At 35.2% G+C, this 27,327-nt stretch overlaps 2 protein-coding genes across 6 annotated transcripts; both read left to right on the top strand.

Annotated features, from left to right (window-relative positions):
* The first annotated feature begins 2,458 nt into the window (after window positions 1-2,458).
* On the top strand, window positions 2,459-9,963 carry LOC131020490 (nuclear transcription factor Y subunit A-10-like). Of its 4 annotated transcripts, none has more exons than XM_057949338.1 (6): window positions 2,459-2,679; window positions 3,530-3,804; window positions 8,732-8,835; window positions 8,931-9,002; window positions 9,135-9,266; window positions 9,348-9,963. In XM_057949338.1, the coding sequence occupies exons 2-6, from the start codon at window positions 3,531-3,533 to the stop codon at window positions 9,627-9,629; spliced, it is 864 nt and encodes a 287-aa protein (XP_057805321.1). In that variant the 5' UTR covers window positions 2,459-2,679; window position 3,530; the 3' UTR covers window positions 9,630-9,963. The 4 variants fall into 4 exon arrangements, with proteins under 4 accessions (XP_057805321.1, XP_057805320.1, XP_057805323.1 ...); XM_057949337.1 differs by having other exon boundaries at window positions 8,720-8,835; XM_057949340.1 differs by lacking the exon at window positions 8,931-9,002.
* A 7,616-nt stretch (window positions 9,964-17,579) lies between these two features.
* On the top strand, window positions 17,580-26,779 carry LOC131020488 (DExH-box ATP-dependent RNA helicase DExH1). 2 transcript variants are annotated; one of them, XM_057949335.1, is made up of 16 exons: window positions 17,580-17,900; window positions 18,643-18,788; window positions 19,680-19,779; window positions 19,877-20,092; window positions 20,176-20,271; window positions 20,967-21,242; window positions 21,355-21,558; window positions 21,656-21,811; window positions 23,204-23,296; window positions 23,489-23,703; window positions 24,525-24,684; window positions 24,791-25,064; window positions 25,148-25,340; window positions 25,481-25,664; window positions 25,848-26,216; window positions 26,534-26,779. In XM_057949335.1, exons 1-16 carry the CDS (start codon window positions 17,595-17,597, stop codon window positions 26,666-26,668), a joined length of 3,123 nt encoding a protein of 1,040 aa, XP_057805318.1. In that variant the 5' UTR covers window positions 17,580-17,594; the 3' UTR covers window positions 26,669-26,779. The 2 variants fall into 2 exon arrangements, with proteins under 2 accessions (XP_057805318.1, XP_057805319.1); XM_057949336.1 differs by lacking the exon at window positions 17,580-17,900 and having other exon boundaries at window positions 18,647-18,788; window positions 19,676-19,779.
* Window positions 26,780-27,327: the final 548 nt, after the last annotated feature.

The raw sequence follows: 27,327 nt of genomic DNA, 5'->3' as shown, positions 1-27,327 counted from the left end.
TTTAAATATTTTTTATTTTTAATTTATATTTCCACATTATAATTATTTTTTCAATATTTTTGTACTTTTTTATTTAAAAAATACTAAAATATGAAAAATAGCTGCAATATAGTAGACAATACAACAAATAACTAGTTTTTTTTATTTAAAAAATAGATTAAATAAAATCATTTTTTTTATATTTAACTAGTTTGTGGGCAGTCACAATGTGATTACATAAATTTATTGTAAATTTAGCTTTCAACGGTTGGATTTTTATAAAATAATATGAGAGTAAAAATATGTAACACAATTCGCAATACATCATTCTACTTGGCAAGACACATCTTTTTTTTTTAAGTAAAATTCAATAAAAATAAACGCACGAGGGGTGCAACCCAAAGCGAAATACAAAGATCAACAGACTGTCATCAACAGGCTGCGTCCAAAACTACAACTCAAAACAAAGAGATGGATTGCAAATCCAATCACTCACACTATAACGGGAAAAGCTAGAGGAGAGATTAGAAATCCAGAACCAAAACCTAACCTTTATAAACTCCACCAGATCATCACTATTGTTGTTTGCATTCTCAAAAATCTTCTCGTTTCTGAACTTTCAAATATTCCACACTACACAGATCCATAAAGCCTTTCATACCTCAACCTGTTTCCTCTTTCTAACAATACCCATGTCGTGCTCAAAATGACAGATTGGGTTCACATGACCAACATAAATGAGCTCGAACCAACTATAACAACTCACCCAGATTTTATGAGCAACATGACACGAGAAAAAGAGATGATCATCAGTCTCACACTCCACCAAATAGAAAGGACATCTATCACCATTAGATTGGAGAGGCACACCTCTTCTCGAGAGATTATGACGAGTCGGAATTTTATTGAGAAGGAGTTTCCAGCAGAATGCCGAAGCTTTAGTCGGCACTAACCTGCTCCAAACGTGCTTAATAGCTTCATGAGTCGAGATTTTCCGATTGGCTTTATTCTCTAACACCTTGTAGACTGACTTACACGAGAAAATTCCCGATCGGCAAGACACATCTTAGGTCCCTATATTTTTATTTTTGTTTTGATCAATTGATCTTATACAAATTTTTATTTTAATACTATCTTTATACTTTTATATTTGATTCCATTCAATGTTTATTTACAGAAGCTAACAAAATATGAGCTTTTCCGTTAATTTAATAACATGTCAAGTCGTCAACCATTTTTTTAATTAAATTTTATATCATATCCCATTTGGCAACTTAATTCTAAAAACCATATCATATATATGATGCATATATTCTTTCACCTTCCGCAAAATTTATCTTTACTGATGGATCCTTACTCTATCTATATATAAACCAATAACATATTGCACGAGTCATGAGTACAAAGTCGACAATTATATAAAGGCTATTTATATGATCAATTCAAGAGCCAAAAATTGAACTTCGTAAAAGATTTTGGCGACATGTAAGGTCTTAGTTATTCCAAAAGATAAATGCAAAACATCTAGTGCTACAATGTAGAGAACATTAATTACCTCTTTAATTTCTTGAAAAAGAAAATGTCGTCAAACACATAGTCGAGGACAAACCCTCCAACTTGCTCGATCAATCATGAGACCTGAATTCTATATGATTTCTATATGATGATGGATATCATATACTCCCTCCGTCCATGAAAGAACTTCCTATGAGGGAGTGGCACGGGTTTTAAGAAAAAATATTGTTGAGTGTATTGAGAGTGAATAAAAGGTAGTTGAGTGTATTGAGAGTGGTGAAAATGTGTTATAATTAATATTGAGAGTTGTGAAAAGTGAAAAGTAAGAAGATTATAAGTGGTGGGGTATAGTCCAAAAATAGATAGGAAGTTCTTTTGTGGACGTCCCAAAAAGGAAAGATAGGAAGTTCTTTCGTGGACGGAGGGAGTAATTATTAATATTGTTTGACTAAATTTAATCTATTTTACGTTTAAATGATTGATGATATATACCAGCAGTAATAATCATAAAAAAACACATGACTTGAACACGACTCTTGTAATTGTACAAGGAAATCGCACACCTCTCAATTTGTGTGGTTTTTATCTTCATTTTGCAAATTATATGGATTGAAAGGCCTTTTCGCACAACATATCCATATATAGAGCTTTATAATTAATTTATTAATATATGGTTTTTATAAATCAATCAAATTTGACAGATGGTTTTTTTTTTTCTGAATTCGTGTTGCAAACTTGAATGGTATGTATGTATATATATATTTGAATTGTCCTATTCCAAAATTGTGGTTTTATTCTATAGGAGTATTTACTTTGTGGGAATTGAAGAGCATTATCTTGGTCCTTTACTTTTTGTTTCAAGAGTAGTAATTGCGAATGAGTAGAGATTGCAACAAGCACTCCTAACTTGCACTAAAACACACACTTTTAAGGGAGAAAGAGACACAACTTTTCAAATTATATATCATAAAATTAAGCACTTGCATCATGAAATATTTATGTATTTCATTCTTTGGAGTTTTCGCACTCCTATACACTATACATATATATATGCCTTATTTACAGCTTTCTCTCACTCTCTCTCTGGGCGGCTGTTAATTACCTGTTTGAAATTTACCGACAGTTTTGGTGATTAATTGTTTCCTAGCTGAGACGGCTGTTCTATTTCCCCTTGTAAGATATCAGGTATTCACTCTACTCTTCTTCCTAACTTCATCAAACAGCTCTCTCTCTCTCTCTCTCTCTCTCTACCTTATCAGTTTTGGTGATTAATTGTTTCCTGGAGCAGTGGATACACAGCATCCCTTTGTTGTGCTGATAACAAAATTTTATTATTACCATTTTTTTCTATTTTTAGTTATTTTTAATAAGATTGCTTTCATCATAAGATTTACTAATATTCCATTTTTTGAAATTTTTTACTTTTGTTTCGTTAATAATTATTAATAGGATTGATTTTTTTATAATTATGATTTATTAAGATTTTTCATTTTAAAAATTTCACTCTTATAGATAAACATTGTATCATAATTACTTTTAGCTTAAAAATAAATTTACTAATAGGATAAAAAATATGAAAAGGGGAAAGAAATGAAAAAAGGAAAAGTATGCCAAAACGGCACAGTTTTCACTGCGGAGCAGAGGATCCGCACCCGCGAAGGCTGAATTGAAAGATGCTGTTCATTAATTTGAGATTAATACTGCAAAAAGTGGATCCATTCCATGTTTTTGAAAGTTAAATAAACCTTAATCTAGCTAGTACCTGTTGTTTTTATGTCCGTATATAAATTAAAGAAGACTGATTATCAATTTAATTAATTAGATTGCCAGCTTATCATGATTTAACTACTTATCTTACATCTGCACAAACGGACAATCTATCCGTTTTTTATTCAGAATAGTGCGAATTGAACCCTTCTTTTTCACTTTAGTTTCATTCTTTCCAAGATTATCATCTGATTTAACTCTTGTTTCTTTCCTCTTATATAAAGGCTGAATCTTTTTTCTTCTTTATTTCTCAATTTTTCTTGATTAGAATGACCATGCACGCTATTTTATTCAAAGAAAATGAAGGGATTTTCCCAGATTCCATTAACGGGTCACAGGAAATTCCTCTGTGGAGTGCGGTGGGAGCTCAGCCGTCGCCGCCGCCGCGGCGGGCCGCCTTCCACAACCCTTTTCTGCAGTCGAAGGTGCTGTCTCTGGAACTTTCAGCCGGCAAAAATCTTCAGTTAGCTGTGGCTGATGAATCTGATGAAGATAAGCAAGTTCTTGCAAAGGAAGATTCCTCTCACTTCACTGTTTTTCCTGGTAATAATTTCTCAAACCCTTTTGAATAAAATTTTCTTTCTTTGGCTTGCTTCTTTTTCCCCCAACCTTTACTTGAATTGGTAAAAAGCAGCCGTTCATAATTACTAGGTGAATCATGATTCATGAAAAGCCTTCTTTGAATTTGGAGAGAATAGAAGTCACAAATGATTAGGTAAACTAAGCGTTTCTAATATTTTTATATATTCTGCACAGTAGGAAAAAAAACACTAGTATAGAAATGGAATTTGGTTACCTAAGTTTGGTTGTAGTAGAAGCAAGGCTTGGCCACAAGTTTTTGTGTGTGAATGAATCTATTGGTTTAAAAGCCGCAGCTTTTACTTAAACAGTGATAATAACTATGTTTCATTATTTGTCTGGAAATGCAAGTGGAGAAAATTAATTAAGGTTAATTGCAGGCGTTGACGAAGTAAACGTTACATATAGTATTAGCTAGTGATAATTTGATTAGTGTGAGACCTCGATATATACCATATTGCTTAAAATTTAATTGATCATGGACCTCCATTCCTCAAAATTTTGATCTATTCTTGTAGTGGAAGAACTAGTTTCACAAAATTCACATTAGGGCACTTCACAGAGATAATCAGATAAAGACATAATTAAAGCGATTCAAATCGATATATACTCTAATATAGCATGCTAATTTTAATTTAGATCCTAATTTAATAGGAGTAATAAATAAACACACATGATTAATTAAACCTTAATTAAAAAGCGTACATGGATTGATGATTAGGTAAGAGGTAAATATATATACTTTAATGGATGTGTAATACATCGATTATGCATCTTCTATAAGTTGTCTTAATGCTATTGTGAAATGGATTATATTATATCAGTATATTTTTAATACTAATGTTTATTTACATTCTCGGTTATAAATGCTTATGCTTATGCACTTGTGACTTGTATATATCAATTTGTTTGTTTGATTTTATAATTATACTAGTTGGGATTTTTTCATTTCTTTTCTATTTTTCGCTAAATTAAGTATCTGTTTCGTTTTTGTTTTTCCATTATCAATAAATTTTTGTACTTATTTGGTAGAGTTAATCAATTGCATTCTTTTGTTTTCAATGATTTGCTTTGTTCGGATTTAGATCAAACTTACGAATTACAAAATACACTTCGTACGAATTAATCTCACGAAGTGTAATTGACATCTAATTCGTAGAAAATATTTGATATATATTGAGGAAAAAGATCACGCACAAGCCTTAAGTAGCATATACTAATACCTAATCTGATCCATTCTTCTCTTTGATACTATAGTCTAGATTTTTTCGAAAATTTTAAGCTTATTTTACTATAATAAAAGTATAATTATAATTCAATTAGTTATTTTATGCATTGCCGCAAATAACCCCATCAGCGCAGGGTTATGCAATATAAAAAGAATATGCATATTATTAAATATAAATATGTATATATATAATTGCCACATGCATATGAAATTGGCTGCAAATATGCATAAGATTTTTTTTTTGAAACAAAATATGCATAAGAAATTGGTTACTCTGATACTACCACGCCCAGTACCGATGCAAGCGCGCCCCGAATTTATTGTGGGGCGCCGACATAGATTTACGTGATTTAAAAAAATATGTATATCATTGAATACAAATATTTATAGGGTTGAACACAAATATGTATATAAAATTTATTGCTCCGATACTACCCAACATAGGGCACACGAGTCAGGAAGTGAGAGAGAGTGTGTATGGCCGAATGAATTACCAAATAACTAGTTTGCCCTTTATTTTAAATAATTGAAAAGAAAATAAAATATGTGATGCTACATGGCCCAATTTTGTAGAGTTCATATGTACATAATATGTAGTAGTACATTTTGATACTCCCTCCCCCCCATAAATATGCATATATGTTTCCCACATGAATTTTAATGAAAATTTATTTAGAGTATTGATAATGAAAAAGTGTTCCACGTTAAGGGTATTTTTAGGTAGATTGTGGGTAAATAGTGTAAGTTACAAGGATAAAATTGTGAAAATTATGTGTGATAGTGTCTAAAAATAAGATGTGCATAAATTTGAAGGATGTACAAAAAAAAGGCATAAATATGAGAGACGGAGATAGTATACATGCTATCTAAGGTATATGGTAATATAAGAACTTGGGAGATTATATATATACTTTTTCTTTTGTACTCCCTCCATCCCACGAATCTTGAGTCACTTTTCTTTTTCGGCCGTCCCACGAATCTTGAGTCATTTCCTTATATGGCAAAAAAATCCCCTTTATCCACATTTTCATTTTTCACCTACCACACTTAACACACTAAATAATACTCCCTCTGTCCCATTAATGAAGACACATTTTCCTTATTTAGTTGTCATAATAATAAAGACACACTTCTAAATAAGGAAATAATTAGGGAATAAGAATAGATAATTAACTACACCTTAATTACATTATAAATACCTTAATTCTTTATCTCTCGGCCACTCCGCCACTCTATCTACCTTCTCTGGTCTCTCCGCCACTCTCTCTGCCTTCTCTGGCCACCGGCGGCTCCGACGCCGCGCCGCGATCGCCTTCCTTCCTCCCCTCGCATCTCTCTCTGTCCGACCCCTCTCTCTTCCCCTCTTGGTTCTCCCTCAGCTCTCTCTCTCGACCTCTGTGTCTGCCGCCGCCGCCTTCTCCGACCGAACATCCGCCGCCCATCCTCTTCTCTTCTCCGACGAATCTGGTTCTAGTGGCTAGGGTTTGCAGGGCGGCAGATCTGGGGGGCTAAGGTTTGCAGATGTTCGATTTTGGGCAAGAACCCCTCCGCCTTGGTTCTGGAATCCTCCATTGTCGCCGCCCATCTCCTCGCCCCAATTCTGCCACCGCCTCCCCTCCTCCGTCACCGTCTGTGGCCGGCGTCACCTCTATTACAAATTTGATGCTAATTTTGAATCAATTTTTGGTGCTAAATTTTTTGGAATTATTTGTGGGTTCGATTGTCTCTGGGTTTGATTTGCAATTGTTTCTGGGTTCGATTTTTCAATTTGTAATTTTCAATATGTCCAATTGTTTCTGGGTTGATTCAATCAATTTTTGAATCAGTTTCTACAGTCACAAATTTGCAATTGTTTATGGGTTCGATTTTCGGCGGCATAGCAGAGGGAATCGGCGGTGGTCGGAGAAGATGAGAGAGAGAGAGAGAGAGTTGGGCCTTAATAAAGCCCCTTATCAATTCCTTAATCAAATACACTAATAATGCTAAACTACCTCACATTAATCTCCGTGCCCAAATGAAGTGTGCCTTCATTATTGGGACGGAGAGAGTATTTTCTTAATCCCGTACCGAAAAAAATTGACTCAAGATTCGTGGGACGGGGGGAGTAATATTTTAGTCTTATTTTCAACCATATGTCATAATTATTGGACAATTAATTTTTTCATGATAAGTAAGTAAGATTAATCAAAATCATTTTTGTATGATAAACGATTATCATAGAAAAGGCAAATGTATAATTATACAAGAAGCATTATTGTAATTATAAAAGAAGCATTATAAATTAAAAAGAGTGAAAATTTCAAATGTCCTATTCCTTAAGTTATATGTGAAAAATGGCCTTTTTTTTATAAACATAAGCATTCTATGCCCTATTCTTTAAATACCATTCGATTTGATGAGTTTGCTTGGTTTTCAGTGAAAGTCTTACACATTTGACCGATTTGACAGCTATCAGTCATAAAAGTCAACGATTTGACAGCTATCAGTCAAGAATATATGTGACCGGTGGGTGGCTAGCTAGATCATGTGTCCGCCCGGACAGACACATAATTTTACCGATCGGACACATAATCTGGGTGGCTAGATTATGTGTCCGGCCGATAAAATCATGTGTCCGCCCGGCCGGACACATGATCTAGCCATCCACCGATCATATGTACTCTTGACTGATAGGTGTCAAATCGTTGACTTTTATAACTGATGGCTGTCAAATCGGTCAAATGTGTAAGACTTTCACAAAAAAATCAAGCAAACCCATCAACATCAAAGGGTAAAATAGGCACTTCACATAATTAGGGCATAAAATGCTTAAGTTTATAACTTAGGGCATTTTTACTATACAACTTAAGGATGTGGGCATTTTTGTCTATTAACACAATTATAAACCATCATGGTTGAAAGTTTAATGTCTTGATATTGAATTTACAGAAAGTACCACCTTATAGTAGCCAATGACATATAATTAATTGGACATATATTATTGACACATAACTAGGTCTCTGTTTGTCTTGGCTACCCCTACAAGGCTACAATAGAATTAATTTCATATAATCTCAGGTTAATTAAATCTCAAGTCATGATCATGGAAAACACCTAGCAATAGCATAGAGTCAATATGCTCATTTTCTTTTTAAAAGTTTTACGTATTATTGGAAGACATTCAGTGCTCGTTTGGTTCAAGTAGATGAATGGAAAGTGAATGAAATCAAATAAAGGAGTGGAATGGTAACAATAACCATTACTTTTATTGAGTGTTTGGTTTAACAATGAAAATGAATCATTAGTAAGAGATTCCATTTCTTTTGTTTCCCCTCTATTTTGAGGGGTAACAAATTGGGTGATTGGGTTACCCTCAAGTAAGGGTAATGATTATCTCATTACCCAAACCAAATAACAAGTAATGGATTCAATTACTTGATTTCCTTTCCAACCTCTAAAAACACTCAATCAAACGTGGGCTCAAAATGAATCATTCTAGTTGACTCATGAGCTGCACATCATTGTCATCAATATGCTCATTTCAGAAACATTAAAAGTATCCATTTTATTTTTTATAGATTGATTAGGTGAAAAAAAACACTCTTAGTGGTGTGTTATAAACTCTTGACTAAGCTAGCTAGTATGTATATATCATAACTATATGTTAAATAGATTATGATTTAGGTGATTGCAGAACTGGTGAAAATGGTGCAAAGACTGTTCCTTCACTCCAAGATGCTTCCATGGAATATGAGGGACAGTTCAAGCTCGGATTTGGCCAACCACTGGTAAATAATGGAGTATACATTTTCCTTAATGTTTACATGTAAATATAAAATGAGTCATAGCATACATGAATATTGTATTTTGGGAGACAATGCAGATTTGTGCTCAATATCCTTATAATGCAGAGCAATGCTATGGTATATATTCAGCTTATGGAGCTCAAATCGAGGTTTGTGCGTATATTCTCCTCATCTAACATCACAAGGCTTGTTTACTTTGGAGAATTTAATTATAATTTGATGGGGTCGGTATGATAAAATTACTTATAGAAAATTGGATATGATTTAATTATAACCCAAAGGGAAGTCGTATGATGCTGGGTGGTGAAGGAGGGCCGATTTATGTGAATGCGAAGCAGTACAATGCAATCATGAGACGTAGACGGTCGCGTGCAAAGGCAGAATCAAAGAATCAAGACATGAAATCTCGCAAGGTACGTAATTAATTTATGGATTGATTAGTACATGTGCTCTAATTAACAATTAATGTGTTGGTCGTTGAATCCATTCTACAGCCATATATGCACCTCTCGCGCCATCTCCACGCCGTGCGCCGCCACAGGGGCAGCGGCGGCCGCTTCCTCAGCGCCAAAAGCGAGGACAAGACCAAGGCTGCTGGTAAGCGAGGAAAGCAGGAGCACCAAGAATCCCAGATAGAATCCGATGGCGGGAAAAAAACAAATAGCGGCGGCGGCGGCTCGGAGGTTACTAGCTATCTCCATCACTTTGAGTTCGATCTTCTCCAGCCTTCGTTTCAGCCGTTTGGCAATATGGCTACTAATTATCTCAAAGTCTGAGGCTAATTAAGTAACAAATCATCTCAATCGATGGTGTTGGTTCCTGACTAATGCTGTTGAGTGATGTGATTTGTTGACTTGGGCAACTCATTCTTGGCTAATCATCATCTCATCTCCCACGTCGGAGATTCCACGAACTTTTACTATCTTGTCTTGTGTGACAACTTCTGTAATAAAATTAGGAGAATTTGCATTTCCATGGGCCTTGTTTAGTTATGTATTGAGTGGTGTGTGTTCGAACTTTCCTTTCGATGTAAACAGTTGGCGGTTTGGATCTTGCTGTTGTAAAATGATAACTACTTTATTTTTGGTATTTTATTGCTTTTGTTTTGTATATTATTAGTAAGTTACTGTCTAGAAATAGAAGTAATCGTGTGAACTGATAAACACCGGTGAGAAATACTATGTTGGATTCGATTAGGTATGATGAGTTTTCGTTTATTCAGTTCGGTAATGGCTTAAAACTAAATAAAATTGAAACAATCCACATTAGTATGAGAATATAACCGAACCAAACTAATTTCTTTTTCTATAATCGAACTGTTATTTTGGATCGAATCTTGTTAGGTCTGGATACAAATAAGAAAAAAATTACTTGTGGTTAAAAAAAATAAGATTCATGTTCTGATTCATAAGATAGGCCTTCGACCCAAGCTTAGATACATATATTTTTGAGTTAATATATAGATTTGGTCAGTTTTATATAATAAATTTAAATTTTGGCTTATGGGATAAAAAAATTTAAAAATTTACCACTTTTTGTGTAAAAGTATAAAATTACCCCATAACATTAAAATTTAAAAATTTAGCCACTCATCCCTAAGCCAAAAAAAAAAAAAAAAATACTCCCCCTGCCTTACCCTGGCCACTCCCAAGCCAATTTTTTTTTTTTAACTCCCCCCACCCCCAAGTCAATTTTTTTTCTTTTTCTTGAATTCACAATCAGATTTATAAATTCACAACTTAATATTTTTGAATTCACGACCACATTTATGAATTAACAACTTAATATTCTTGAATTCACAACCAGATCTATGAATTCACAACGAAAACTAACCACCTTAATGAATTCACAATTGAATCGTTAGTGTTGGTTGTGAATTCGAGTTTTAAAGTTCGAATTCACACTAGTTGTTTTGATGAATTAACGACTGAATTGCTATTGTTAGTTGTGAATTCGAGTTTTAAATCTCGAATTCACAACCAACTCTATTGCTATTTGTGAATTTGAGTATTAAAGCTCGAATTCACAGCTAGTTGTTTTGGTTGTGAATTCTCGAATTCATAACTTAATATTCTTGAATTCACAACCAGATCTATGAATTCACAACCACATCGATGAATTCACAACTGAATCGCTAGTGTTGGTTGTGAATTCGAGTTTTAAAACTCGAATTCACAACTGAATTGCTAGTGTTAGTTGTGAATTCGAGTTTTAAATCTCAATTCACAACCAACTCTATTGCTAGTTGTGAATTCAAGTAGTCGTGAATTTGAGTTTTAAAGCTCGAATTTACAATTAGTTAAAATTCACTAAAACAAATTTTGACCATTTTTTAATTTTTTTTTCTTAGTGGACAATTTTTAAATTTTCTAAAGCAAATAAGCTATTTTCAAAATCCACTCTATATTTTTCTCTTCTAATAATTCAAAATAAATTAAAATTCACACTAACATTATAATAATTGTTTATAGTTTTTACAATAAGTCAAAAAATTCCTAAAAAAACATTACAATCATCTAAAATAAGTAATAATGCAATCATAAATGTTCAATACTTAATTTGTATTTATGTCGAAAATGAAACAATTAAAGTCAAAAAAGAAATAAAGTGAAAAATGCACACTGTTCAACCTAAAGTATACTTCTAGATTGCTCACAAGAGAACGAGGTCAATCATAGAGTGATAAGTTGCCCAAGTCGTATCCACAAGGAAAGCTTAACAGGGCTAGTGATTTATGCGTTACACACAAAAAGCAAATAAATCCTAAACATTCTAACCAATTTTCAAGTGATCAAGTAGTGTATAAAAACAAACGGAAATTCAAGGATTAAAGATTCTAGGGCGACGGATCATCTTCTTGGGAAATCAATACACAAGTGGAGATCATGCACAATTCATGAACTCACAAAATTCTCCTAACACAGGTGCTCAATCCATAGTTTTCACAGGTGCTCACAAAATTCTCCTAACACATTCTGGGGAACTTCCTTTGGTGGAGGTTTCTTGAAAATCACAGTTTCCCCATAGGCTCCCAATGTCATCTTTTCATCATTGACACGGAAAGTCAGATCTCCCTCTTGCACGTCTATCAATGCACGGCCCGTAGCTAGAAACGGTCGCCCCAAGATTAATGGAGTATTTTTGTCCTCCGGCATGTCCAAGACCACAAAATCCGCAGGAAAAATAAACTGCTCCACCTGCACAAGAACATCCTCCACAATTCCCTTTGGATAAGTAAGGGAACGATCTGCCATCTGCAAAGCAATCGATGTAGGCCTGATCTCTCCAATCTCCAATCGTTTGAAAATAGATAGGGGCATCAAATTGATGCTAGCCCCTAAATCACAAAGAGCACGGGAGAAATTCTGTCCTCCAATCACACAAGCGATGGTAAAGCTACCGGGATCTTTCTGCTTCAACGGCAGCTTTTTCTGTAGTACCGCACTGCACTCCTCTGATAAATTGATCATCTCATATTTCCCCAACTTTTTATTGTTGGAAACTACATCCTTGAGGAACTTAGCATACCCCGGCATATCTCTCAGCGCATCAAGTAATGGAATATTGATTTGTAACTTTGAAAATATCTCCATAAACTTGCCCATCTTCTCATCCATCTTCGGCTTTGCCAGGCTATTCGGAAAAGGCGCTACAGGCTTGTACTCTGGCCTGGGAAACGTAGGAGTAGGATTGGGCTCCTTCACAGCAGAAGAGCTCGAATCATTCTTAGGGGGAGGCGGCTGTTTCGCTGCAAGCTCCTCCAAGTCATCATCATCGTCCTCCACTACTTTGCCTTTTCCCTTGTCATTCTGCAGCTCTGGATGATCCCGCTGCTTTGGATGATTCCGCTGCTCTTCATCCTCAACTGAATTATCAATCACCCGGATGGAATGACATTGCTGATTTTGCTGAGGTTGTTGATATTGGCTCTTCGGATTGAACTGAGTGTTGCTAGGAAATTGGCCTGGCTTGTTCTGCGCAGCTGCTTGGTTGGCCATCTAACCAACTTGAGTCTCCAACATCTACACTTGCTTGGACAGTGCTGAAAAATTATTTCCAATTTGACCCACTTGAGACTCCAAATTAGTCATCCTTGAACTAACAGTTGTCTCCATTCTAGTCATCTTCATTAACATCTGCTGCATCATATCCTCCATTGATACCTTATTCGGCTCATTTATAACTCCGCCGCTAGACACAGAAAATCCAGGTGGAGGCTGCAAAGCATTGTTTGGATTACCGTAAGAAAGGTTAGGATGTGGTCGTGCTCCTGGCTGGAACTGCTGCTGACCCTGCTGCCCTCTGTTGTACATTCCTGGCTGTACCTTCTGAAAATTTCCATAGTTTTGGCCATTGACAAAATTTACGTCTTCTATGCATATGGGATCTCTCACAGCTTGCTCCTGATTTCCAATGGTCAAAGCATTAATCTTAGTAGTCAGCTCTGCCAGCTGCATAGCAATCGCTGCCTGCTGTGTAACCATCGTTGCCATAGGATCAGAGATGGAAGCAGCTGCCACCCTTTTCAATTGTACTCTCTCTGATGGCCATTGAAAACTCGTAGCAGCCATACTCTCAATGATGCTCCACGCCTCGGAACTGCCTTTCTGAAGCAGGGAACCTCCTGCAGCTGTGTCCAAATGCATTCTTGTACGCTCTCCACAAGCATTGTAGAACATGATAATGAGCGTGCCTTCATCAAATCCGTGGCTCGGACACTTTCTCAACTTCTCTTGATACCTCTCCCATGTATCTGCCAGCTTTTCTCCCTCAAACTGCTGGAACTGCACAATGTCCATCTTTAATTTCAGGGTTAGGCCAGGAGGATGGAACTTGCGTAGGAAAGCTTGAGCTACATCTTCCCACGTAGTAGTTGCACTCAAATTCAATGTATGATACCACGACTTTGCCTTATCCCGCAGCGAGAAAGGGAAAAGACGAAGACGGATAATATCATCGGGAACACCATTCACCTTTACCGTGCTGCATAGCTCCAGAAAATGCGCCAGGTGCGCATTAGGGTCCTCTATAACGTGCCCTCCATACTGATTCTGTTGGACCATTGTAATTAAACCAGTCTTCAGCTCAAAATTATTGACATTGACTCGTGGAGGTTCCTGGTAAATATACTGAGGAACGAACATCTCTGCAATCGGAGGCTGATTCTGAGCTTCTTTAGCAGCTTGAGCGTCCAACAACTGTTGCAGCTGCTCCTGTAGAGCACGAATTTGTTCATCAGTAGCCATCGTATGCAGTGCCTGAAAAAAAAAGAATTAGAAAAAAATAAAAATAAAAATAAAAGCCTGAAGTACTACTAAATCCTATTGGAGATATTAAAGAAACTTCTAATCAGTCCCCGGCAACGGCGCCAAAAAGTTGATCACTATTTTATTAGCAACAAAAATACCGCAACTAACACGGTGTAATCGTAGCACAAAAATAGCAAGCAGAGTATCGTATCCACAGAGACTGTAAAACGAAATTACTTTATCTATCTCCTAAACAGACCCTCACAGTATGCAGGTAAACGAAAGCAGGAAGGTTTAATTAACTTAAACTAAAACGCAAATAACGATAATTAAAAACACGTAGGAAAATTCAAATATTAAAAGACAACTGATCCTAGGGTAGTAAATTCATTAACTAAATCCACATAATAAATCTATTAATCCTATGTACCAGTTTAATCCAGTTATGATGAGAGATCACTTAATTAATCAATCACTCTCGCTAGAGCAGCAACGATCGTAGATTAGTAAATTATCTATCTCCGTTAGGTCTCAAGAAAATCTACTAACTCCCAATAGCTCATAAGAATAGCTCCCTATGATCCACCTATCTCCGCTAGGTCTCAAGGTTAAAATCATATCATACATTCCTGAATCCGCTAAACAGTTATCTCCGCTAGGTCTCAAACCGAATAGCTAAACATGCAAACTATTGATCAGATAATTCACAAGAAATTAAGCACCAGGAATTATGAATCATAAACTGGAAGGCACGAAGGTATTAACAAATAAATCACATAAATTCAATCAACTATTTACAAATCCTAGAATCAGCTAAAGGAAACTAGCCAGTCATGATAAAATAAAACATAAACATAATTAAAAGAACAACAATTGGAAGAACTGAATTATATAAAAAACTGAAAAAGAAGAATTGTAGTAGCTCGAATCTTCAATCTTGTGGAAATCCAATCCAAGCAGTAAAAACTGGAAAACAATAAATTCTAAAGCTATGAAATTGAAAAATAAAAGTTTGAAACTGAAAAGGGAACCCTGAACAGGTCAAAAGAGGATCTATATATAGGCACAGGGGATAAATACAGTATAGTGTTATCATCTACGCTAATTAAATCACATGATTTCATCAATTATTAGACTACACGTTTCTGATTAAGTCTAATTCCAATTCAACCATGGTCAAGCAACGAGTTCTTCTCTCGATCTCACACGTTGCAAACACAATCAAACAGTGATCAGTTGCTAAATCGAATATCAAACAATTAAATCGGATAAAGTGCATCAATACATCACAAGCAAATCAATTAAACCCAATTGAATCCCCAGCCCTAGATCATGGAAATTAGTTCATCATGCTATAAAAATAAAATAAAAGGCAAAAGTAATCTATTCAATGAAAGCAAAGATGGAAAATGAAGAAATTCTTGCTAAATAAAAGTGTAATCCGTTCCAAAAGCGTAGAGAAATCGAAATACATGAAAAACTAAGGTTCTACTAATGTTTGTGCTTCATCTAAGTGAAAGATAGAAGTTAGAATGAAAGGTGCATGGTTTTCTAACTCCTAAAGACTCATTTTGAAATCAAATTTTCGTCAATAACCGCTCCAGTCAGCCGTGGCTCACTGGTCAGCCGCGGCTCACACTCCAATTTCTCCTTAATTCTATAGTTTTCCTCTTTTCACCCAAAATTCCTTCATTTTCAAATGTCGAGTACCTAAATCATTAAAAACATAATAATAAGCTCAACTCCACAATTCAAAATGGAAACCACCCCAAATATACACAATTTCACAAGAAACCTAGAGCTAAAATGACTCGAAAAACGACTCAGAATACAACAAAACACACACTTACTTCAATAGTATAATCATAAAATGGGAGCAAATGAATTACCATAACAGTAGAAATAGCGATAATAGAATTAGATTATCATAATAAAAATAATATATTTATATATTAAAGGGATCCACAAATTAATTATGAATTTAAAAAAGAAACAATATATTCGCATGACCATTTTGAAGAAGGAAACACAGTATTTGGCCACTAGTTGAAAAACATAAAATCTGATCATTTTTTTACGTTTTAGGACTGTTTTGCCCTTAATTATGGCGGATCAGATTCGAAGTGGATTCGGATTTGCGCGCGGGTTAGGCACACATGATACTATTAGTGCTATTAGTGTCATTAGTGTCATATACGTGTGTGCTGATATTATTTAGATGAGTACAGTTATATGACCATTTTAATTTGAATATTTTTCCGTAGGGTTTAGATTATCCATTTAGCGTTTAGATTATCATTTAGGGTTTAGATTCCCCCCATTTAGGGTTTAGATTCTCCATTTTATGTGCTGCACGAATGATACTTATGGTCATATTAGTGTCATTAGTGTCATATACTCTTTTATATATGTAGTATTGTACGAATGGTTATGGCCATATTAGTACCATTAGTGCCATATACTTAGATTTTTTTTTTTCCCGATTGGCATTGTGTTTCCTTCTTCAAAATAGCTATTTCAAAAGCGCTCACTTTAAAAAATCCTACACTAAATCTGGGCTCGAATTTTAAAATAGACATCCAATTTTTAGCATATTCATATTTGACAATAGATTTAGACCGGCTCCAAAATTCACCGCCACTTCTAGTCTCCACCAAATGGATGAGATCAGATCCAATGTTCCGCAATTTAATATGTGCCACTATGTTTTATTCTTATTATTTTTTATTTTTTATAAAATAATAGTTATTTAATACAATGAATTATACTTAATTTTTATTTCAAAAATTAAAATTTTGAAAAATATCAACCAATATTAGCTAATTAAAATGAAATTAATGATAAAAATAATTATATACCATTATTAGATGGAATAACCCTAGTTAATAATCATAAAATCAAACTAAAACATATAAAATTTGAAATTGGATAAAAAATACAAAATAAAATAAAATTAAATACTCCCTCCGTCCCGTCGAGCTTGAGGCGTTTCTTTTGGGCACAAGAATTAAGAAATTGTAGATTAATGTTTTAAGTTTATAGTATAAAAGTGATAAAGTAGGAGAGAGAATGTAATAAAGTGATAAAGTAGAGATAAAGTATGAGAGAGAAGGTAATAAAGTGATAAAGTAGGAGAGAGAAGGTAGCAAGGGGTGCAATTAGTTTTGTAAATTAGTGATTTAAATTACCTAATTTTTGCCAAAAAAAGAAATGACTTAAGCTCGGTGGGACAGCCAAAAAAGAAATACGACTCAAGCTCGGTGGGACGGAGGGAGTATAAGACACAAATGAGATATCAAGGGACGTGCACTGAATTTCAATCTTCCACGAAACAATCAAATAGACAAATTACAAAGCCTATCTTGTGGGCTTAACAAAGTTGATGAATCTATAGGCCCAATAATTTGGGCCGGCCCGTCTGAGAAACTCGGGGCTTCGGTTTCGGCAGCAAAATTTAGTGGTGTGTTCCAGAACGGCACGTGCGCACTTTAAATGTCGCGCCGTCTGCTTCCCAACCCCTTCCGCCATAACTACCGCGTTTTTACGCACGCTCCCCTCCCACTCTCACCGGCCGCGCCCCCTCCGTTAGTCGGAAATCCAGAAATCAAGTTTGTTCGGATCTCCAATTGCAGTTCCATGTCATACCGCCCCAACGCCCAAGGCGGTCGTCGCGGCGGTCGCGGCGGCGGCCGTGGAGGCGGCGGCGCAGGCAGAGGTGGAGGCCGTGGAGGCCGAGGTGAGCAGCGATGGTGGGATCCTGCTTGGAGAGCTGAGCGTCTGCGTCAAATGTCTGCAGAGGTTGGTTTTTTCGGTTTCATGTATGTGCGGATTTGGCAGGATTTCCAGCTGCAGTTTTGATTGTGGAAGTGCGGAGAAGTATTTTCTCAATATAATTTTAGCATTTCTTTTAAGAAGTCTGGATAGCGATAAGGAGTTTCTGGTGCTATAAATTGAAGTGCCAATTGATGATGACTTATGTTACTTACTGAAAAAGGAGAAATTATTTAGGAAGTAATCGGTTCTGGTTAAATAAAAAAGTTGGTAATAGTTAATTTTGCTTTGTCCAGGAAATTGACCAACTTTGGAGCATGAATATTGTATTTTTGTCTTCTGTCTCTGATGAGAGGAATAATTATAATGAGAAGTGTAATTAGTTTTTTGAAACCTTTTGTCGAATACTATGCTCTGACTAGTAAGTTTCTTTCTCTTGAGGTGACTCATACAATTAGTGTTGATTTTTTTGGCATGGAACATTGCGCATTTTCTTGCATGCGTTGTAACTATAGATGATGATCAGATTGGATGCTGAGCAACGCTAGAGTAAATGCTGATGACATGAATCTTCTGTATATCTTGTAAAAATTTGTGCTTGTCTGATTTAGTATGTTATGAGTGTCTTTGCATGTCTGTAACTATTGATGATGATCAGTATGAATGCTGAGCAACAGTAGAATAGATGATGACTTATATATTCTTATATCTGATAAAAAATTATGCTTGTCTAACTTGGTATGCTATGAATGTGTTTGCATGACTGTAGAAAGAGACGATGGATCAGAATGAATGGTGGGGAAAAATAGAACAGATGAAGACTGGAAATGAGCAGGAGATGGTAATAAGGCGAAACTTCGGTAGAGATGATCAGCAAATCTTGGCTGATATGGCTTATCAATTGGGTCTACACTTGTAAGCTATTTTGTCTTTGTAGTATTTTGCATACTACATTTCTTGATGAAGAGTTCCAGGAAACATATCTACCCTTAACTTTGTGTACCGACCTTTACTTTTACGATAGTTTGGCCTGGCCAAACTTGGGTGACTTGAATTTGTCTTTCTGGCTTGATATTAATAGTAGTATTATATTTTGAACTAGGATAAGTTGGAAAAGATTTCAAATTTGTAATACATTATTTTAGAATCCAGTAGCCGCAAATTAAGGTCTGATCGTTTAATTAGTTTCTTGTTTTCTGTCATGTACAGAAAGGGTTAAACAATTGATGTAATGCATTGACATGTGGCCATTGTGTTTATGGAAATCCAATTGTGTGCTTGTAGTAAAATTTGTAATCCTGCATTTAAGGTTATGAACTTTACTGATTAATTCAATACGGGCTTAGATGCAAGTTAGGGTTATGTTAGTTTGTTTTGTTCCATCCGAACTTTGAAAGCAATTCAATTTCTCTTTTTCTGTCAGTTGCCACCTAATTTGGCCAAATTTTCTTATTCACCATCTAGAGTCGTTGTTGGTGGAACGCAAACAACAGAACATTTCTGGCACATTCCTCTGGCAGCGGGCCTGGATTGAAACTACAGAAAACTGAATAGTTAGGATGACGAAGTACAAAAAAGAAAAATAAAAAATCATACCTTAGATGACAACAAATACCCTTGAAATTAACCACATATATCTATAATAGATGAGGTTTATATTTAATTATATTACCTTCCTCCTTCAAATGGTTATCATAGCCTGCTTTTTGAACTTTAACTTTGGAATGTGTTTATATCTTCGTGAAGCACTTATCATGTAGTTTTAACTGACTATTTGATTTATGGCTTGTATTTGTGGAAAGAAAGTCATGCTTATAATAAAGGAAAGGCCCTTGTTGTGAGCAAAGTCCCATTGCCTAATTATCGTGCAGATCTTGATGAACAGCATGGTTCCACTAAGAAAGAGGTATTTCTTCAATTTTTGAAGGTCAACTTAAAAATTTCCGCTTGCTAATGTTACAGCATATGATATATTTTATCTCTCTCTTTGGATATCATTTCAGATAACAATGTCCACAGAGACTGAGGAAAGAGTTGGACTTCTATTAAAAAGCTCCAATGGGACAAATTTAGTCCAGAACAATTCTTCATCATCTTCTGGATCTGCGACATGTCAATCCAAACCTGCTGAAATGGAGAGGGAAGCATCACTACCATACATTGATACTGACTTCGAGAGGCTTAGTCTTGATTTAAAACAGAAGCAGGAAAAGATGAGGGTATGTATGGTTTGCTATCTTGAGGTTCTGGGTTTGCTTTTGTCCAAATAATTTGCTAATGCTGATTTTCTCCTGACGTGTAGGAAGGTGATAGTGTAAAGGCAATGCTAGCATTTAGAGAAAAGTTGCCAGCATTTAAAGTAAAATCTGAGTTCTTGAAAGCTGTCGCAAGTAACCAGGTAAATAATATTCTTCATGTTAGTCATTTCCATGTGGAATATCATATCTCAGAATTCAGTTATCTGCTAAACAGCAGTCTCTATTCTATTTTCTACATCAGTATTTTTCTTTCTTCTTTTCTTATCAACTTTTTCCTGTTATGATCTTGTTTGTTCCTTCTGTGATCTTCTCAAGCTTCTCTTCTTCCTTCTGTCATCTTTCTCTTACCTCTTTTTTCTTTTGTCTTATTTTGCTTCCCCATTATTTTTTGTCAACTTAAACTTTTGTGGCATATATTTCTGAATCATGATTTAAGTTTTCTTTGATATAAAAATATATTTTGTGATTTCGATTTTAGGATTCAAGGGATTTCTTTTAGTTTTTCAAAATGCTGTAATGTTATGGATGTAAGTTTACACTTGGGTATTGCTGAAATTGATGCTTTTGTGGATTACTACGTAAAATTTTTGATGTCATTAATTTTTTTTCACTAAAATAACTCATTTATGTAATGAGGAACAACATGGCCGTCCACCTCAATGCAATGAGGTACCATGTACTAATGGCTATCATTTATTTAGCCCTTGGATAACTTCTATTAACAGAAAGAATACTTTGTTCAAATCTTCTTAGTTTATTTAGCCCTTGGATACATCTTTATATTTATCTGAAGCATTAGTTTGAACCTTTTTTTTGTATCAATTGGTAAATACAGGTGCTGGTTGTCTCAGGAGAGACCGGTTGTGGTAAAACCACCCAGCTTCCTCAATTTATTTTGGAAGAAGAGATATCATCTCTACGAGGTGCTAGCTGTAATATAATATGCACTCAACCTCGTAGAATCTCAGCAATATCAGTTGCAGCTCGAATATCCGCTGAAAGAGGTGAGGAGCTGGGTGAAACTGTAGGTTATCAGATTCGCCTTGAATCAAAACGCTCTGCTCAAACAAGATTGCTTTTTTGCACGACTGGGGTGTTACTTCGACAGCTGGTACTGTTCTTCTTTGGTATCTCCCAAAAACTAGTCTTGAACCAAATTCTCAGGCTATATAGTTCTGCTTTGAGGTTCAGGATGTTAATTACTTTGGCCTTCCTCGGTACAGGTTCAGGACCCAGATTTAACAGGAATTACTCATTTGCTGGTGGATGAAATTCATGAGAGAGGAATGAATGAGGACTTCCTATTAATAATATTGCGAGATATCCTTCCTCGTCGTCCAAACCTTCGTGTTATCCTTATGAGTGCCACTATTAATGCAGAGCTATTCTCCAAATACTTTGGAAATGCTCCTACTACTCATATTCCTGTACGTACAGCAGTCTTAAGTGTCAACAACAGTTGTCTGCAAGATATATTGCTCTAGATGGTGCACTATGATTTTAATAACTTTATTTTCCCTCCAGGGATTAACGTTTCCCGTTAAGGAACTTTATTTAGAAGATTTATTGGAGAAGACTCGTTATACTGTCCAACCAGAGTCTGACAACTTACCAAGAAATTCAAGAAGAGGGCGTCGGCAACAGGAGTCTAGCAAAGATCCTTTGACAGAATTATTTGAGGTTTACTTCATTGTCACTATTTTTTATAACATCTTAGAGGGTGTTTGGCTGAGCTTATAAGCTCCCTAAAACAACTTATAAGCTCTTTCAAAGTATTTGGCAAAATAAGCTCCTAAACAGCTTATAAGCTCCCAAAATAAGCTCGAAGAGCTTATAAGCTCCCCAAACAATAAGTTCCTCTACCCCAATTTATTTTTTTATAATCTCATATGCAACAATCTTTTTACAAATATTTTTCAACTATAATTTATTATTTTCATTATATATCAATCAAGTTCATTTTTCTTCGATTTTCTCTCTAAAAAAAATTCTCTCTCTAGCTTATAAGCTCAATTATCCAAACACTTTGACAGCTTATAAGCTCTTAAAAATTATATCTTATAAGCTCTTGAAACATCTTATAAGCTCCAAAAGCTTATAAGCTTTTTAAAATAAGCTTAGCCAAACACCCTCTTAATGATCTGAAAACTGGAAAGTTACTGGTACATTCCTTTAGAAAAGGTCAGAATGAATCCTAGACAGACCCCTTGTTTTTATGTATGCTACCATATTATGTTTTCTTTAGATAATTAAACTAATATGTTGACGTATTTATTAGATTAATTGCCAACTTTTTTTCTATAAGTTTGTGCATAATTTATCCACGGATGATGGTGCTGTAATTGTTATACTAGTATATATTGCTATATTGGTAATTTGTGACAAAACAGTAGTAAATAAACATCATATGGGTTCTACAGTGCTCAACTTAGTGTAAGCTAGAGAGGGGCATGGATATCAATATTAGCTAATAGTGAGTGTGGGTTTGTAGTTTGTACCCAAAAATAGTTGAGGTTTTCCTTTTGTTCCTCAGGTTAAACATAAGGGATTTATTTCACTCGTCTCCAAAACCCAATGTTATACCTTTTGCTTAAGAGAATTTATTTCATAATGTTACGGAAAATATGAAAGCAGATTAGAAATGAATTACTTTATACTCATACATAAAGAATATATTTCATAACTCATGGTGTGTAAATCTGAAAACCAGAAAGAGTAATTTTTTTTTCAACCAATGTGATAAAAATAAATAGTTGAGGACTTTAATGCCTAAGTTAAAAATTCAGATTTTTAAATCCTTTTTGGGATGAAGAACTTTTAGTGTAATAATCTGATGTAAATCTGAAAACCAGAAAAAATTGTTTTATTTTCTTATTGTTTCAACCAATGTGATAAAAATAAAATTATTCTTGTGCTATGTCTACTTTTCCACTAGCACATGAATTCCTTTCGCATGTTAATATGAGATTACTTTTGAAGAACAGTATGTCCAGCAACCATTGACGCTGTAGTTTTGTTCTGGAACTCCTATATATTCCACCTGATACATGTTCTTTTAATTTGTTTCATCAGAATGCAGATATTGATGTGCTCTACAAATCATACAGTGCAAGCACCAGGCAATCTCTTGAGGCTTGGTCTGGTTCTCAGCTCGATTTGGGCCTTGTATGTATCTAAAAATAATATATTTAACTCTGCACATACATAATGGGGCAGCAAGATAAATGAAATGGATCCATGAGGAGCAGGAAAATGTGGACTCCTTGTGCCTCAAGTACAGCAAGTTTGCTGCTGTATCTTGTGGGGATAATCATCCGGAACTTTATTCTTGACTAAGTTATCTTCTTTATCATACAGGTTGAAGCAACTATTGAGCATATCTGTCGCCATGAAGGTGCTGGAGCAATTCTTGTCTTCCTTACTGGTTGGGATGATATTTCCAAGCTTCTTGATAAACTCAGAGCTAACCTTTTTGTTGGAGACCCAAATAAGTTCTTAGTTCTTCCTCTTCATGGTTCAATGCCTACAATCAATCAGCGTGAAATTTTTGATCGTCCACCTCATAATGTTAGGTAACCATCTATACCTTTCATCTTATTTTACATTTGCGTTATTATTTGCTAGGACAAAGTAAAGTGGTCAATGTATCAAGTCAATTTTACATTGTGATATTTAGTTACATAAATAATTTGATAGTCTTCTATGCGGTGGAATTTTTTACCCCATCCACATGACATTGATGGAAAGTCTATAGTTGTCTATGTCTAGCTATCATTGTTCTTGTGTGGCCCTTAGTAAATAAAGATTATCTATGTCTAACATGGCAGTATCACAATCTCCTGTAATATACCATTTCATAATTTACTAATTTAGTGCTAAATATACCGTCAAACTGATATAAAAGAATTCTTGCTGATAATGACTAAAATTTTAAGACATAAACACAAACTGTTAGGGAAAATGTGATGTTGATTTTTTATAAACTGAATAAACTAAAGATAAGTGAAAACATTTAATTTCAAAATATTTAAGTAAATAATAAAATTGTATTCCTTTTCTAAAATACGTTCTAACATTCAAGTAGAGAATATTAAATACTAATAATCGTTAATAGTCTGCCCCATGTCATCCTCTCTCTCGTGCATGCTTCAAACTCCTTAATTTTGGTTGGAATTTTGCTTCCGTCCATCTTCAGTTTCCTGTTTCCAAATTTTGAATTCCAACCTTCTGTTTTGTTAAACTGGAATTTTTTTTAATAGGGAAAGTCCCTTTATTTTGTTCTTGTTAGTCATGGATTTCTAAAGTTCTAGCTAGACTCGTAGTTAGATTTATGCTTCATTACATCCAAGCTTTTCAAAATACCTCATAGAATAACTTTGATGTTATTCTGCAGAAAGATTGTGCTAGCAACCAATATTGCCGAGAGTAGTATTACGATAGATGACGTTGTGTACGTTATAGATTGTGGGAAGGCAAAGGAGACGAGTTATGATGCTCTTAATAAGCTGGCTTGCCTTTTACCTTCATGGATTTCTAAGGCATCAGCTCACCAGGTATTTGATGAAATTTTTTACTATCTAATTATCTTGTGTTTATTACTATTTGTTCCTGTAAGTAGCCTTTCAAGGTAAATCAAAAGTTGTTTTTATCTTAATGCAGAGACGTGGTCGAGCTGGTCGCGTGCAGCCAGGAGTTTGCTACAGATTATATCCTAAACTTATCCATGATGCTATGACCCAGTATCAACTGCCTGAAATGCTTCGAACACCTTTGCAAGAGCTTTGTCTGCATATCAAGAGTTTGCAGCTCGGAGTAGTTAGTACATTTTTGTCCAAAGCAATTCAGCCACCTGATCCTCTATCAGTAGAAAATGCAATCGAGCTTTTGAAAACAATTGGTGCTCTAGATGATAGGGAAGAGCTCACTCCCCTTGGTATGTGGTTTCTGGCTTGTTTTATCTTTTAGTTTGTGAATCTATCTGTAAACTAACTGATTGTTAAATACCTCACACAACAGGACAGCATCTTAGCACTTTGCCTTTGGACCCAAATATTGGAAAAATGCTTCTGATGGGTTCCATTTTCCAGTGCCTCAACCCTGCACTAACAATAGCTGCTGCTCTTGCTTACCGTAGCCCGTTTGTCCTTCCATTAAATAGGAAAGATGAAGCAGAAGCCGCAAAAAGATCATTTGCTGGTGATTCATGCAGGTTAGGCTACAGAAAAGATTAGGCCACAAAAAAGTTCACAATCTCTTCACTTCAGAAACATATTTGCAAGGTTGATAATTCTCTGCTAATTTTGGATTTTTTTTTTTGTTTCTTTTTTTATTTTTCTTTTTTGGGGACAGTGACCACATTGCACTTCTCAAAGCATATGAAGGATGGAAAGATGCGAAACGTAATAGAAATGAAAAATCCTTCTGTTGGGAGAATTTTCTTTCACCAGTAACAATGCAAATGATTGAAGATATGAGATTTCAGTTTCTGGATTTACTGGCGGGGATTGGTTTTGTCAACAAATCACAAGCCAAAGTAAGTGTTTAGCTTTTCTAATTGTTATTTGCTCATTGACCCATAGATACCAAATTAAAATGACAAAAGTTCCAATTTCCAAAAGTCTTGTTGGTTGGCCCATATAAACCAAAACCAAATCTCAATGAAAGAGTTCTGAAGGTCTTCCTGTAGTATTCGTTCATTTGTGATTATATTTTGCAGGCATACAATCAATACAGTGACGATTTAGAGATGGTATGTGCAATACTCTGTGCTGGACTCTACCCAAACGTTGTGCAGTGCAAACGGAGGGGAAAGCGAACAGCTTTCTACACTAAAGAAGTTGGGAAAGTTGACATTCATCCGGGATCCGTCAATGCTGGTGTTCACCTTTTTCCTCTTCCTTACATGGTTTACAGTGAAAAAGTTAAAACCAGTAGCATATACCTAAGAGATTCCACCAACATATCGGATTATGCTCTGCTGATGTTTGGTGGCAATCTTCTTCCTAGCCAAAGTGGAGATGGTATTGAAATGCTTGGTGGATACCTTCACTTTTCTGCTTCAAAGACTGTATTGGACTTGATACGGGTATCCCTCTCTCTCTCTCTCTCTCTCTATATATATATATATATATATATATATATATATATATATATATATATATATATCTATATATATATATATATAATATGTAATAATCATAGATCAAACACAAGCATGTATATCCTAATTACAGCTGTATGCATCTAATAGGTATAATTTCTGAATCTACTTTAATATATATTGCAATGCCAAGAACACATCAAACTCGTAAAATTCCAGTTAGAGATTAATTGGAAACTGGATGAGCGCATACCGTGTTTTGTTGAAGCTGATAAGGTGCTTACTTGATAATGAATTTGCAGAGATTGCGCGGGGAGCTTGACAGGCTTCTAACAAGGAAGATTAAGGAGCCAGCACTAGATATTACAGTAGAGGGAAAGGGTGTTGTCACAGCTGTTACTGAATTGTTGCACAGTCAAAATGTGCGGTTTAGGTGAATTGTTGCTAAAGATAATTTATGTTCTCATATTTATTAAGTCCATGTATCAGTAGTACTAGATTCGAATTGATTTTGATTGTTATTTATATAGTTTAAATTCGGGATTCCAGGGCATCTTAACATCCGAGAATTTTGTATTTTCCGAATGATGTTTCATGTCTCATCCAAAATCATGTGGCATTGTAGATACAGTTACATTAATATGATATGTATACAACAAGAGATGAAACGTGATTTGCAATTTGGAAGAGCAGATGACATCTCCTGACGCTTCTTCTTGTAGAAGCTCGGTGACGAGGTGGCAGCTCTTTCTTGGTAAGGATATGCCCTTTGTTCAAACCCACAAAGAGACCATTGCCTTAGCGATTAAGATTCTTGGAATAAACTACCATTCATACCGAAAAAATCAAATCAAACGTTTGCAGTTTCATACTTCTTTCAAACTCGCGAATCGCTTATTTGTTTGAGTTTATACTTCGGTTTGAATCCGTTGGAATGATAGCTAAATGGCGAGTTTTAAAGAATTAGCTCATCAAATTAACCTAGAATTCTGGGTGGGGTTCCTACATCCCAGAAAAGCTTGTACAACAAAAGAAACCTACAAATGTCATTTTCTTTTAAATAAAGTTATTCCCTCATTTTTCAGCCTTATAAAAA

Source organism: Salvia miltiorrhiza, chromosome 4 (genome assembly GCF_028751815.1).
Source record: "Salvia miltiorrhiza cultivar Shanhuang (shh) chromosome 4, IMPLAD_Smil_shh, whole genome shotgun sequence".
NCBI classification, from domain to species: domain Eukaryota; kingdom Viridiplantae; phylum Streptophyta; class Magnoliopsida; order Lamiales; family Lamiaceae; genus Salvia; species Salvia miltiorrhiza.
The sequence above is the reverse complement of the archived record's forward strand: the minus strand, read 5'-3'. Positions and strand labels throughout refer to the sequence as shown.